This window comes from Anastrepha obliqua, chromosome 2, assembly GCF_027943255.1.
Source record: "Anastrepha obliqua isolate idAnaObli1 chromosome 2, idAnaObli1_1.0, whole genome shotgun sequence".
Taxonomy (NCBI): domain Eukaryota; kingdom Metazoa; phylum Arthropoda; class Insecta; order Diptera; family Tephritidae; genus Anastrepha; species Anastrepha obliqua.
Window position 1 is genome coordinate 111,004,354 of NC_072893.1, and position 14,238 is coordinate 111,018,591.

Consider the following 14,238-nt stretch of genomic DNA (forward strand, 5'->3'; position numbering starts at 1 on the left):
GTCGGCAGCTACCACAGTATTATATCGTTTATCCGAGAGACGAAGTTGTCGCACCACATTGGGAATTAGAAGGGGAGCTTGAGGTCAATCTAGTGGTACTACAAAGGACCTATACACACTCACGGAGAGTGGAAACCATCGTAACCCTACCTACCCTAGTACTATTAGCATCTACGGATTACTAATCAGAGACTTTTGATGAAAATATGGTTGGTAGGACATCTTTTCATAGCGCCGGTTTTGACAATAAAAACACAAAAAGCTAAATTTTTAGATATCAAAACCATTGCTGCCATGAATAAAAACCTCTCTGGATTTTGTGTAATATTTGTTATACAGAGTCTCTTGCATTAAATTTAATTTTCTTTTGTTACAAAATTTTCTAAATACATCTTTGTATAAAGTGAAACAGACAACTGAGGGTATTTGCGTGAGCATTCACTGGTACTATGTCAAGGGGGCTAGTCTAGTACTGGTGCTTAGCTAAAAGATTTTACTGCCGGGTTAATAATAATAACAGTACTAATAGTGTGGTGCATCGAGAGTTTTAGGCGGTGCTTTTCTTCCAATTTCCTAGGTGCTTCTTCATGTTGTGCTACTATTGGAGGGCTCTACATTTTTATGCCACTGCTGACGGTTTTTATGAGAAAGCTTTTGTGCCAGAATTATACTAAGAGTTCATATTAGTTTGCGAGGAGCAAATACTGTTCAGAAAAAAACTTTTTGTTTTACTTTTATGTCGCAAATCGCGGTTGATTTGGAACCTAGTACTTTCTGCCGCTACGTCGAACACTCGATGGTAAACACTTCTGATTGTATTACCTCAATATCTTGCATTTATGTATCCTTGGGAATGTATGCATACACACACATAAATGAATATGCTTTTCCCATATATGTGCATTCTTCTTGATTTCATACTGTTGCTGCTGTTGCTGACGTGGCTGTCGCTGGCAGATTTTGAAGCCATCAGCAATGGATACTGTCGACAGCAAGGAAAATACATCAAATAAACCATTTATTCTCAACCTTAAGGCAGCAGACAATCCGAATAGCTACAAATACTCAATCATGCGCTCACATACGCATATAAGTACAATACATATGCACATGCACCTGAGCAGATCAGTGCGGAGTTTCAATGCAAATCGATATGCAACTGATGAACTTTCATGGGGTTGACCTCAATGCGAACTCGATGTGATTGAAATTCTCTAAAGTGTATAGTACAATGCAATGGATTTTAAAATGAAAAATAGAGAGCAGTTGAATTTACGAGTTCAGAGGTGAGCAGAATTAAGCTGTTATGAAGTTGACGAAAATCCATCAACACTGGTCAAAGTTGAAAGGAAAATAAAGGAAAGGAAATTAAAAAAGGCCAAGGGGTCCGAAAATAGATCTGCGACTGTATGTGTAATGTATGGCAAAGGGGGGAAATATCCTCTTTTAGTAATTTATGATCAACACTTTAGTGGCCATTAAAATAAATCCTGAAGGAGGATCTCTTTTCACTGGGCGACACAATGCAAGAGCTGCCATGAAGTTGATGAGTGTTTAAAATAAAATCACTGCAAATGCACGGCTCTTGGACTGATGGAATACTCATTTTATATGCCAGGTTATGCTGGACCTCAAGAACATTGCGTGGCTCGGGGAGCCAAAAATCATCGCTCAACTGCATGAATTAATAAAGTATTGGAAAAAATATGTTACACGATGGAAAGAGCTTTATTTAATTATCAATGAGACAGATTAAACCAAAATTTTGAGGTATGTTTTTGTTAGGTGTGTTAAGCGGCACTCTCTCCGGCTTACCGTGGGCTTATACCGCAAGTAGAGAAGAGCGTCGTTCCGAATGTCTGTCTTTTTTTGGAATATTTTCATTTGGTAAATAGCAGCTCAAAACATAAAAATACTCACGAGCTGTAGCTGAAAATATTGATAAAATAATCTCGATGCTTCAATCAATTCAATGTTTTTTGTTAAAAAAAAAATTCCCTAAAAAAGCTTAGAAGCCCGCACCCTAACGGCAGTACATAAATTAATGACAGAAAAAATACCAAAGCTTTATTACAGGCCGACCTAAAATTATGGTTTTATTTTAAGCAAATCTTAGAAAAAATACAAATTATCTCAGGGAGGCAGTAAAATAAAAATGTTAACATTATTTGAACTGAAAAAAACTAAATAAAAAATATAAATCGTTTTTTTGTTCAGTTTTTGGTTCAACTGTTCAATCAGAGAGTTTAGAAAAAAATTTTTGAGCTTACAAAAATACAATTTTTGTAAATAAATTTTTAATTTAAAAAGTTCTCGAAAAAATATAGTTTTTTCGAGAGCGTAAACCATTAAATAATAAGGATTTCAGCAAATCTTAAAACAAAAAAAAACAAAATAATTTTTTCAGAACTGTAAGAAACCAATTAAAATTATCTTTTCTTTCAAGCTGCTAGGGAGTTTTAGAAAAATTTATTGTTTTTGTAAGTAATTTTTTTTTTTTTAAACAATATATTTTTTTTATACAAATTTTATTATTTATTTTTTTATAAAAAAAACTATATTTTTTTCATAAAATGTTTATTATTTTATTTAAAAAAACAACAAAGTTTTCTAATAAAATTTTATTTAAAAAAACAATAAATTTTTCTATTATTAACATTTCTAAACTAGAATTTTATTGTTTTAAAAATTATAATATATATTATATAAATAATAAAATTTTATATTATAAATAAATTTTTCTAAAATTTAAAAATGATCTGGGAAAAATATAGTTATTTTAAAGGTGTAGACCATGAAATAAAGGCCAAACTGTAACTTTGATTTTATTTTTAGTAAATCTTAGGAAAAATAAAAAACATTCTCAGAGAGGCAATAAAATAAAAATTTAAAAAATTCCATTATTTAATTAGAGAGTTTATAAAACAAATTTTGCGTTTAACAGAGTTTTGGAAAAATATATATTTTCCAAAATAAATTTTGAACTGAAAAGGTTTTAAGATATAAAATAATTTTTTTAAGAGTGTAGGCCATGAAATCCATTTCCAAAAGTAACTGCAATTCTTTCCAGTATTGTATCTGTAATTTAACCAAATTTTAGGGAAAAATGTAAATCTTCTATTCTTTGAAAGTCTACGCTTTAATTTTATTTTAAGCAAATCTTAGGACGAAAAAAATGTTTTTCTGAGAGGTAATAAAATAAAAAATTTAACAGAAAAAAATTAACTAATAACATTAAATTTATTTCGGGCTAGTAAATTAATACCCAAATGTAACTTTGATGTTTTCTGAAATTTCATTTGGAATTTAAGCAAGTTCTAAAAAAAATCTAAATTTCTTTATAAATTTGTTTCAGGCTGTTAACAGAATCATAGAACTTAGAAAATAAATTTTGAACTTAAAAAACTTTAAGGAAAAATATTGCCTTTTCAGAACTAGGCCATTAAATAAATGTTTTCGAAAAATATTTTTTTTTTTTTTTTCAGAGTAAAAATGAGTTAAAATATTTTTCTTAGAAAGCACAATAATTTTTCAGGCTATTGAAAGAATCAGAGGGGCTATAAAATAAATGTTGCACTTAAAAGAATATTAGAAAAAAGTGAATATTATTTATGCCTTAAAATAAATATTAAACTTAAAAAAGGTGTAGAAAAAAATTTTTGGTGACCTTAAAATAAATATTGAACTTAAAAAAGGTGTAGAACTTAAACTACATTTTGAACTTAAAAAAGTTTTAAGATAAAATAGAAATAGAAAAAAATGTTTGGTGATCTTAAAATAAATATTGAACTTAAAAAAGGTTGAGAACTTAAACTACATTTTAATCTTAAAAAAGTTTTAAGATAAAATAGAAATAGAAAAAAATTTTTGGTGACCTTAAAATAAATATTGAACTTTAAAAAGGTTTAGAACTTAAAATTAATTTTTATCTTAAAAACGTTTTAAGATAAATATAATTTTTTTCAGAATTGTCCATTAAATTGTCGTAGAAAAAATAATTTTTTTTTTCAGATAAGCATTAAAATAAAATTTGACCCCCAACTGCAAATAAAAAAAAACTGAGTGAAAATATTAGTTTTTTCCAGGCTGCTGAAATATCAGAGAGGTTATAAAATAAATTCTGAACTCAGAATTCAGATTTAGCCAATTAAATGCCGTAGAAAAACAAAAATATTTTTTTAGGGGAGTATTAAAATAAACATTGAACTGCAAAAACATGAATAGACATATTAAGTCTTCTTCATAAAAGCCAAATATTTATTTCAAGGTGTTACAGAATCAGAATAAATGTTGAGCTTAAAAAAATTTTAGAAAAAAAGATATTTGTTTTTCAGAGCGTAGGCTATTATAAGCAAAACGAAAATCCACAAAAAAGTTTTTACAGGTACCTGTTAAATAAATTTAAAATACAACATGGACAAATACTTAATTGAAAATACCAAAGCATTGCTGGTCAACCGTGATCGTATAAAAAATGTGGAAAAAGTTCTAAGCTCTTCATAACGAGTTTTAGCACCAGTAAACCCACGCCCACATACTAAATATAGAAAAATTTATGCAAATATTTAATGCAAATACTGGCAATAAAAATACGCAAGCCAGCAAATAATGCACCAACCACCAATCCGAACACAAAGTGATTCGCTGTTCGGTATTTTCGTTTCGTTTATTTCACTTCATAGCGCTAAAAATAATAAAATCCACAAAAAAAAGTTTTAAAAATAATAAAAAAAGTATACCGAAAGCAAATATGCTTGCCTGCAGCTATGCTGATACTCAAACTATGGCCGATGAGTTCACACACAAGCAAACTTCGGATATGAGTATGTTATCTATACTCCAGTACGCATGGCCGCAGGGGAGGTTAAGTGAAGGCAGCATAAGAACTGTTCAATTATTTGACGCAATTTTCTAGTCCATGTGCTGCTGCATTATTATAGCTCGAAGCGCTTACCATACGTCCTTGCTGGCGAAGGGAAACCGCATGCTGATGGCGATTGCTGCTCTGCATCAGAAGCTGCAGACTTGATTTCGACCAGATAATTTTTTTTGCATTGACGCTTATTTTCATATTTTTCGTTTTTGTTATTACTTGCTGGCACCAAAAAAAAATTAGTTTCGTGCGAGCACAGCAAATAATTACAAAACAAATTCCTCAACCAAAAAAAAAACTTTAATTTTCAATTCATTCCTCTGCGTCTCAATCGCTTGCGCAAATAATTTCGATATACCCATATTTGTGGCGAAATTCTCTTAAAATTTCCGCATAAGCCTGCATGTGCGGCCATTTTTGTGTATGTACAAGTATGTATACACTATGTGTGTACGTATGTATGTACATTGCCGTTAGTTTACGTGCTATCATGACTGCCAGTTAATTCTTGCGCTTTCTTCTTCTCTTAAGCTCGCCATGTCGTATACGCAACTTTCAGCAGTTGCTGCTACTGACTGGCTTCTTGTGCACTTTCGTTGCTTGTACGTGTGTGCGCGCTGACACACTCTGCTGTAGTGATATTTCTCCATCCGAATATTCCAAATAGGCTACAGAATTTTGCGATTAACGCTCAACTTGTTCGAGCGAATTTCTTGCAAATTTCTTGCCTTTTCGCTTAATGACTGCTCTTATGAACTGGAAAACGCAACTATTGGCGTAAATGTGATTTGCTTTGGGGGTATTTCAATTTCTTGAAATTAGACTAATTTTGCAGTCAATGGAGTTCGCTTCAAATGGGTTGATTGAAATAAATGTCAAAGGCTTCTAAATTGCTTTGCACAAAAGATTGTAATCTTTAGTTGAAGCTAATTTTTGTTTCGCCAGAGACACAAATTATACCGTGTCAGCTCAAAAAGTGGGAAATCTGGTGACGAAAATGTAATAATACTTTAACATATACTAATGCCCGAGAATTTTTGCATGTTTTTGTGGCAGAAGGGTCTCGAAGAACACATAAGTGGGTTTAGTAAGTTTTTAAGATAAAGTGAATATCTTTGAAGAGGATATGTTGGGAGATCAAAGAGTCTTTTTTTTTATTTTTGGTTGTTGTAAAATGCACACTTAAGCCTATTAATGGACAGCTTCTGTGTACCCAGAAAAGGACTTTCGGATTCGTATTTCTTGGCAACATTGAAGAAGTCTCACAAATATGTTTGCCAAAATAGCAAAATTCATTAAATCCACAGGTCGGTTCTGAGAAGACTCAGGAGTGTAAAGAACGAGCTCCAGTGGTATCACAATGGGACTGTTCAGCCTATTATATTATTCAGACTTTTAAAAAACCTTAGTTATGCTCATATCATAAAATGGAGATATTTTAGATGGAAGTAGCCGATTTCCCGTCCATATATCAGCAATTAGTTTTCCTTTTGTTTCATTTTTGGAAATAAACAATTTGTATGTACGAGGGGTGCCTTTTATATGCCGGGATTACAGAACAAAACCAAATTTTAATCATCTAAAATCACTTTATTATTTTTCAAAATATTCTCCATGAAGATCTATACACTTTTGCATGCGTTTGAACCAATTGTCGAAGCACTTTTGCCACTCTGAATGAGGTACCTCCAAAACATGCATTCTGAATGCCGCAACCGCTTACTCAGGTGTCGAAAAACGTTGACCTCTCAGTTTGTTTTTTACGTACGGGAATAAAAAGAAGTCATTCGGTGCCAAGTCAGGACTATACGGCGGATGACCAATTAATTCGATGTTTTGGGTGCTCAAAAATGCAGTTGTTTGAGCCGATGTGTGAGAGCTCGCATTGTCCTGGTGAAGAGTGATCCGTCTTTGGCGATTGATTTTCCTAATTTCTTGGAAGACAACTGGCAAACAAATGGTTGTGTACTCGTACCACTCAGAATTTAGTGTTCTGCGTTGTTCTAGTGGTACGGTTGCGACATGTCCAGTTTTTCCGAACAGGCGAAAACAGGCGACCATTTGCTTGGAAGTCGTGCGCGAACAACTTTTGTTGGATTTGGCTCATCTTGAAACACCCATACAGTCGACTGCTGTTTACTTTCGGGCTCATACGCGTAAATCCATGAGTCATCACCTGGCACGATGTCATAGACGTGTTTCGAAGTCCCGCGATCGTATTTTTTGAGCATTTCCTTCGACCAATCGACACGAGTCTTTTTTTGAGCGATTGACAAATTGTGTGGGATCCAACGCGAACAAATTTTTTTGACAGTCAAATGTTTATGCAATATTGAATGTATGCTGGTCCCACTAATGCCTAAGATTGTCTCAATTTCACGATAGGTCACATGACGATCTTGCAATATCAGTTCGCGCACAGCATCAATGGTTTTCGGAACAACAACTGATTTTGGACGACCTTCACGAAATTCGTCTTGGAGAGACGAGATGAATCTTTTAAGTTACTGTAAACAACACAAATAGGGCTGGTATTTCAAAACGTTCTGAGTACGTAAAAGATGATGTAAAAAATGTCAAACTTTGCGATACAGCTGTCAGTTGCCAGATTGCAACACCAGGGTTGCCAAATCCCGACATATACAAGGCACCCGTCTTAAGTAACGAGAACAACAGGCAGTACTGTATATCTGACAGGATAATGGCGGAGAATCGTGCATACTACGCTAACATAACTCCACTGGAGTCAAAATCTCTTTCACGTAGGTGCAAACTCGCTATTTATAAATCGCTCATTCGACCCGTGTTGACCTAAGGCGCAGAAATTTGCAGACGAGGAGAGCCTAAGAATATTTGAGCGCAAAATATTGCCTAAAGTATTTGACCCAATAAACGAAGAAGATGGCAAGTACAGAATCAAGTACAATAAAGAGCTGCTAAGTCTTTGCAATGGCTTTCTTCTTATTCTTCTTTGTAAGATTTATCAAGTCTCAACGCATTAGCTGAGCAGGTCGCATTATCTACACGAATGACTGTAGGCGACAAAATCTTCTGCTGGACTGCAGTCCTTTATGCGCAAGACCCAGTGGCTGACCAAAAACTACATGACTGCATAGCCTCACGAAGGAGCTGAAAAAATTAGACATCAACAACTGAAAATCTCTACCGCTGGATCGTGTTGAACGGAGGAAGATTGCTGAGGAAGCTAAAGCCCACCCCGAGCAGTAACGCTAATAGATGATGATGAAAAATTTTTAACAATATTTGAAACAAATAATTACATTTTTTTTATAATCATACTTTTTTTGCAATTAAAAAAGTATAATATTTAACTTTTTTTTGCATCAGATTCTTTTTACTTTCAACAGCGTTTTTTCTACTTTCTTCATTTCAATAATTTCCCCTAAATTTTCGTATTAATTAAAGATTTTAGAGCTATGCTGTAGTAGGATTTTTTTCTGGGAATTTTATGTAAAATCCGAATCTGCTAGGAACGATGCCTAGATGAAGTGGTCTGCAGCAGGCAGCGGAAGAGATGATCTCGCACCTTCTGTGCCACTGTTCTGCTCTATCCCGTCGTAGGTTTACCACTTTAGGTAGAAAAGTTTTTAATGAATTAGAAGATGGCAGTTCTGCAGAACTCCGGGATCTTTTAAAATTTCATTGAAAAGTACACACTGCTTTTAGGAGAGATAAGGCCAAGTTCCCCATCTGGTATCACAATGGGCAATGAGCCTGAGTGTGTGCCACAGAACAACCGCTTCCACCTCACCTAACCTAACCTAGCAACAATGATAAGAAAAATCGTTCAATACAAATTTACCCATGACAGCCTTACTCAATTATATTTTGTTTTAATGAAATCCCATCATATTCAAAAGAACGTGTATTGATTGAAGGCAAATTCCCATCTCAATTTAAATTTTTTAATCTAATATTGCTTTTTATTTTCAAGGCATGGTTCATTTTAATTTATTCTCGATTTCGGAAAAAGTTTCCAGTGTTTTACCAATATCACAATATCCAAGTTGAACGCCAGCCACTAAATGTGCAAAAACTCTAATAAACTTCAATTTCTTTTATTTGCTTTTCTGCCCACAATTATCGTGCAATATTTGGTTAAGAACTTTTCAATTTTCGTAGATAGCTACGATTGCACTTTTTACTCCAAACAAACAGGGAAAAGTTCAATTTATTTATGTAGATCATATACACTTATAAATAACACACACATACATACATACATTTATGAAAAATATACTTCTATGTATGGTTGGCATGGCATGGCAGACCACACAGGAATTTACTGCCTTAAACGAGACCACAAGAAATCGGTGTAAAGCCACATATCTACATACGACTTCAAGCATTGAAGAAAAAAAAATAAATTAAAATGGCGCAACATTAGAAACTTATGCCTTGAAATTTGTGCGAACTAAAAATTGCTTGCGAGAACTTTCACAAGCACGCACACAAAAAGGCCATACATGAGCGTAGGCGTATACACGCCCACTCACCAACACTTGCAACAACTTGTTTATGACCATAATTGCTGCTAAATACACACGTACCGACAAGCATATTTGTACTTGGGAGGAAACTTAGTTGCAACCACGCTTTGCACACTTCACACATTACTCGTGCCCCTAAAAGCAGGCAACAGCATACACACTGTATTTTCCTGTACGGCAATTTAAAGCTTCTTTTTTTTCATTTTGCTGTGGCTTGCAGTGGGACAATTCCACTCGAGTTTTTGTGTGTATTTTCCATGCGCCTGTGTGTATGCTATTGCTGGTGGTGGGCGTGTGTGTTACATCTACATATTTGAATGTGCAAAATAGAAATGTAATACTACAATTTCATAGACAAGAAGTGCAGCCATGCGCTCAACTGTAAGAAAACTTAAAATTTTCCAAAGCTCTAAAACAAATTACCAAAAGTAAAAATTACATACAACAAAATTTCGACAGCAAAATAAAATGAAATTGGGAATATTGCAAGAGCAAGAAATAACAAGCCGGCCCTGGCGTATCGGGCGTATGTCTTTGCATTGCCTAAGTATACCTCTAATAGCACAAGTGCGGCATGGAGCAGCGCAAACGCATAAAAGACCACACCAAGCCAAGCCGAGTGTAGGTAAGTGGTGCGTCAGCGGGTACTCCAGTGAGGGGCAGCGCAATAAAGTGTAGTTAAAAAAAGTAGTATTTCTAGTTAAATATAAACTTACCATAAGTTTTAATTATAACGCTCGTTTCCAGTAATTCCGTATTTGCATAGGAGGCGGTGCAATAATATTTGCCTTCCATTTCGACCGACAACGAGGTGATCATCAGCGCCAAACTTTCCGACAGAGTTTCCGTATACATCGGCGGCTGATTGCGGCCAGTGCTGTTCATGTATATGTAAGCGCGTGTATGCATCGAATATTAACATTTTGCATGCATGTGTGATGTATGCATGACGCGCGTTAAAAGGATATGCGGCAAGTAGTTAAGTTAGTAAGTCGGTTGGTTGATTGGTTGGTTGGTAGGTAAAGTTGGCGTATGTGGCACGTTTTTGTTGGGCGCAATGTCGTTTGGCAGATGAAGGCAAAGGCACGTGGGTGCGTGCGGTATGCGTATATGAAAGTAGAAGAATAACGAGCAAAAACATATACATTTAGTGATAAATTTCGCAATAATAGAAATATTTTCTAAGCGCAAAGCAAGTGGGGGAAGCACGAAATTGCATGCGGCGCTGAGCGTTTGAAGAGCAAATGTTTTAATTAGTGCTTTTTTTGGGAAAATATCAAAACTTATTGCTTTGCAATTTTATGCTTTTCCACTTACACTTGCAAAAGTAAGCTCATTTAAGTAATGTTAGTTTTATTTATTCAAATATCGTAATGCATTCGTATGCTGTGGTTTTAGCTATGGATAGCATCATTTTTTTTTCGTAAGTATAAAATGCAATTATTAAGTTTTTATTAACTCTTTGATGGGCAGCAAAATGTGAATGTGGGGTAGGCACTAGTTTGGCAAATTTGGTTTTAACAAAAAACAAAAAAGTACGGAAAAAAAATTAATTTAGCTTTGTAACATTTATAAAAACAGAAAAACAAATTTTTGACAAAAATTTTAAAATTGTTAAAAAAAAAATCAGTTGAATTTCTCACAAAAAATTGTAAAATTGATAAAATAATAGTTAAAAATAGTATTTTTTTTTTAATATTTAAAAATTGTTTTTTTTTACAAAAAATAAAAAACTACGAAACGAAAAAAAATAGTTTTGCTATATTTATATTAAAAAATTAAAAACAAGGTTTTTTGACACAAGGTTTAAAATTGATAAGGAAAATTTTGTTTTTTAAGTGTAAGTTTTTCACAAAAAATTGTGTAAATTATAAAAATTATTTAAAAGTTTAATGTTTAAAGCTACAAAAAGTAAAAAAAAAATTGAAACCGATAAAAAATATTTTTGTTACATTTATAATAAAAAATAAAATAAAAACTTTTTTTTAACAAAAATTTTGAAATTGATAAAAAAATATATTTTAAAGTTTAATAAAAAATAAAATAAAAACTTTTTTTTAACAAAAATTTTGAAATTGATAAAAAAATATATTTTAAAGTTTAAGTTTCTCACAAAAAATTGTAAAATTAAGAAAAAAATATTTAAAACTATTTTTTTTTTTAATATTTAAAAATAAATTTTTTTTAACAAAAAACTACGGAAAGAAAAAAAATTTAGTTTTTCTATATTTATATTAAAAAAACCAAAAAAAATATTTTTTGACACAAATTTTAAAATTGATAAAGAAAATTTTGTTTCTTAAGTTTAAGTTTTTGACCAAAAATTCTGAAAGTGATAAAAAATATTTGAATGTTTTATGTTTAAAGCTATAAAAAATCCAAAAAAACTTGAAATCGATAAAAATATTTTTGTTACATTTATAATAAAAGAAAAAAAAAAACTTGTGACAAAAATTTTAAAGTTGATAAAAAAATATTTTAAAGCTTAAGTTTCTCACGAAAAATTGTAAAATTGATAAAAAAATATTTAAAAGTAGTATTGTTTTTTAATATTTAAAAATTGAATGTTTTTAACAAAAAATAAAAAACTACGGAATGAAAAAAAAAAATTTAGTTTTGCTGCATTTATATTAAAAAATCAAAAAAACAATTGTTTTTTGACACAAGTTTTAAAATAGATAAAGAAAACTTTGTTTTTTAAGTTTAAGTTTTTCACAAAAAACTGTGAAATTTGTAAAAAAAAATTTTAAATTTTAAAATTAAACCTAATTTTCACTTAATGATAAGGAATATATAAAAAACAAAAACAAATTTAAAATTGATAAAAAATGTTTAAAAGTTTAAAGTAAAAGCTACAAAAAGTTTAGAAAATATTAACATTGATAAAAAAATATTTAAAATTTTAAAGTTAAACCTTTTCTACACCCTAATTTTTTCACTAAACAACATTAAAACAAAATTTTATGTTTCCAAAACAGCCTTTAACGTCGGGATGTTTTATTTAAAATGCGCAAAAAAATAATGAAAAAATTAGTTTCACCGAATAACAAGAAATATGTAAGAAACAAAAACCAAAAAAAAAAACTAAAATTAAAATAAAACCAAAAAAAAAAAAAATTCAAAAAAAGAACGAAAAATATAAAATATTATTTATAATTTAGCAGTTGTTCATTCAGTTGGCTTATAATGAAACATTTTCTAACCTCTAATATGGCATTGCATTAAAAATAGTTTTTGTTTTTAGGGCTTTTATTTCAAAAATTTTTTTTTTAAAAACGCAGAAGAAAAAATAATATATGTGACCTGGTCTATGAAAAGGTACCTTACGTGTCAAAAAATCATTTTTCACTTTTTTGTTGATTCGAATAGTGTGGCTCTTTAAAATGGTGAAAACCAGAAAGTCATAATTTGTTTAAAAGTTTGTTAAAAGTAAAAAAAAAGAAAAGTACAAGTACGAAAAAGACTGAAAAGTGTAAACTTTAACTGCTGTTTTCTCGAAAACTTGTTTTCGCACGTAAGGTACCTTTTCGTAGACCAGGTCACATATTTAAATATTTAAAATTTATTACAAAAACGTGCTTCGAAATTTTTATTTAATTTTACACTTATTTTTTTAACTATAAAACAACACATTTTTTTAATAGAAAGGATATTTCACGGGAAATATATCTTTAATATTCAAACAAAAAAAAAAAAAAGAAAATATATTTTAGTTTAAATTTTGAAATTAATGTAAAAATAGTTTTTGCCAAAAAAAAACTTTATACATTACACTTTTTACAAAACAAGTTTTTATTCCAATTTTTTTTTATTAAAAGCTCATGAGAAGTTCAAATATTGCCGGTTCATTTTACACCAGCGCCATAGAATATTCATTTATTTATTTATAAAACGAGGAAAACAATACAATTATTTGTACAAGAAATAAGCTGCCAGGGCCTTGGCTCAGTTCATATTTTCATATCCATATTTTTAATAACCCACATTTTGCGCTAGTGCCGCTCAAAGAGTTAAGCAAAAACAAACATAATTTGCTTGAGGGTAGATTTAAATGCAAACAGTTGGTTAGTGTAAGTAATTCTAGCTGATGCTTTGTTAGTGTACATATAATATAACATACAATATGTTTTTAAAATTACTAATACTATAATTTTTTATGTAAAATATATCTAATTATGAGTAGTTAATTCATTGAAAATAATGACCGCCTTGTACTGGGGCTTTCAGCGCTCTATAATAAAGAAATGGTCGGCGATAAAACTAATGAAATTTTGTGGAGAGTCTATATTTAGCATATATTTCGAAATGATTGTAAACTTTTCATGTTATTTAATTAGTTAGGCGCGCAATGACGATGTTTCTTAATGTTTCTTTTATAATAAAAGAAATAATGCAATTAAATAAAAATAAAAAAAAATAAAAATAAAATTAAATAATAAATAATAAATTTAAGAAGCTGATTATGACTCCTTAAAAAGAATTAGATATAAATGAGCAAAAGAAGCTAAGCACATTTGGGCGAGTTTAAAACATATAAACCGTTTTTAATAAAGATACATCGCAGGCAATATGGCAATTGGAATTCGAACTATCGATTTCTTTGACTTTGACAGTTGGACTGTTCCATAGGAAAGGGAAAAGGTAGACCAAACATTTTTTTTAACTTTGAGTTTTCCAGTAGTTGAGGTGTTAAAAAAACTATGCTAAAAAATTTTGGATTTTTTTTATTTTGCTATATATTCGCAATTGAAAATTTGTAATTGGAAAAAATGCCTTTGTAGAATTTTTATCTTGAAAACTATTAGTACTTTAAGAAAATGTTATTATACAAAGTTTTAGGAAAAATGTACGATT

At 31.1% G+C, this 14,238-nt stretch overlaps 1 protein-coding gene across 5 annotated transcripts in view; it reads right to left on the bottom strand.

Annotated features, from left to right (window-relative positions):
- Positions 1-14,238, bottom strand: part of LOC129239527 (fasciclin-2) — a 158,277-nt gene that overhangs the window by 55,014 nt on the left and 89,025 nt on the right. For all 5 annotated transcript variants that reach the window (XM_054875068.1, XM_054875069.1, XM_054875070.1 and 2 more), the window contains one exon: positions 10,101-10,261. In XM_054875068.1, the coding sequence (XP_054731043.1) occupies positions 10,101-10,261 (161 nt within the window). The remainder of the gene's footprint in view (positions 1-10,100; positions 10,262-14,238) is intronic.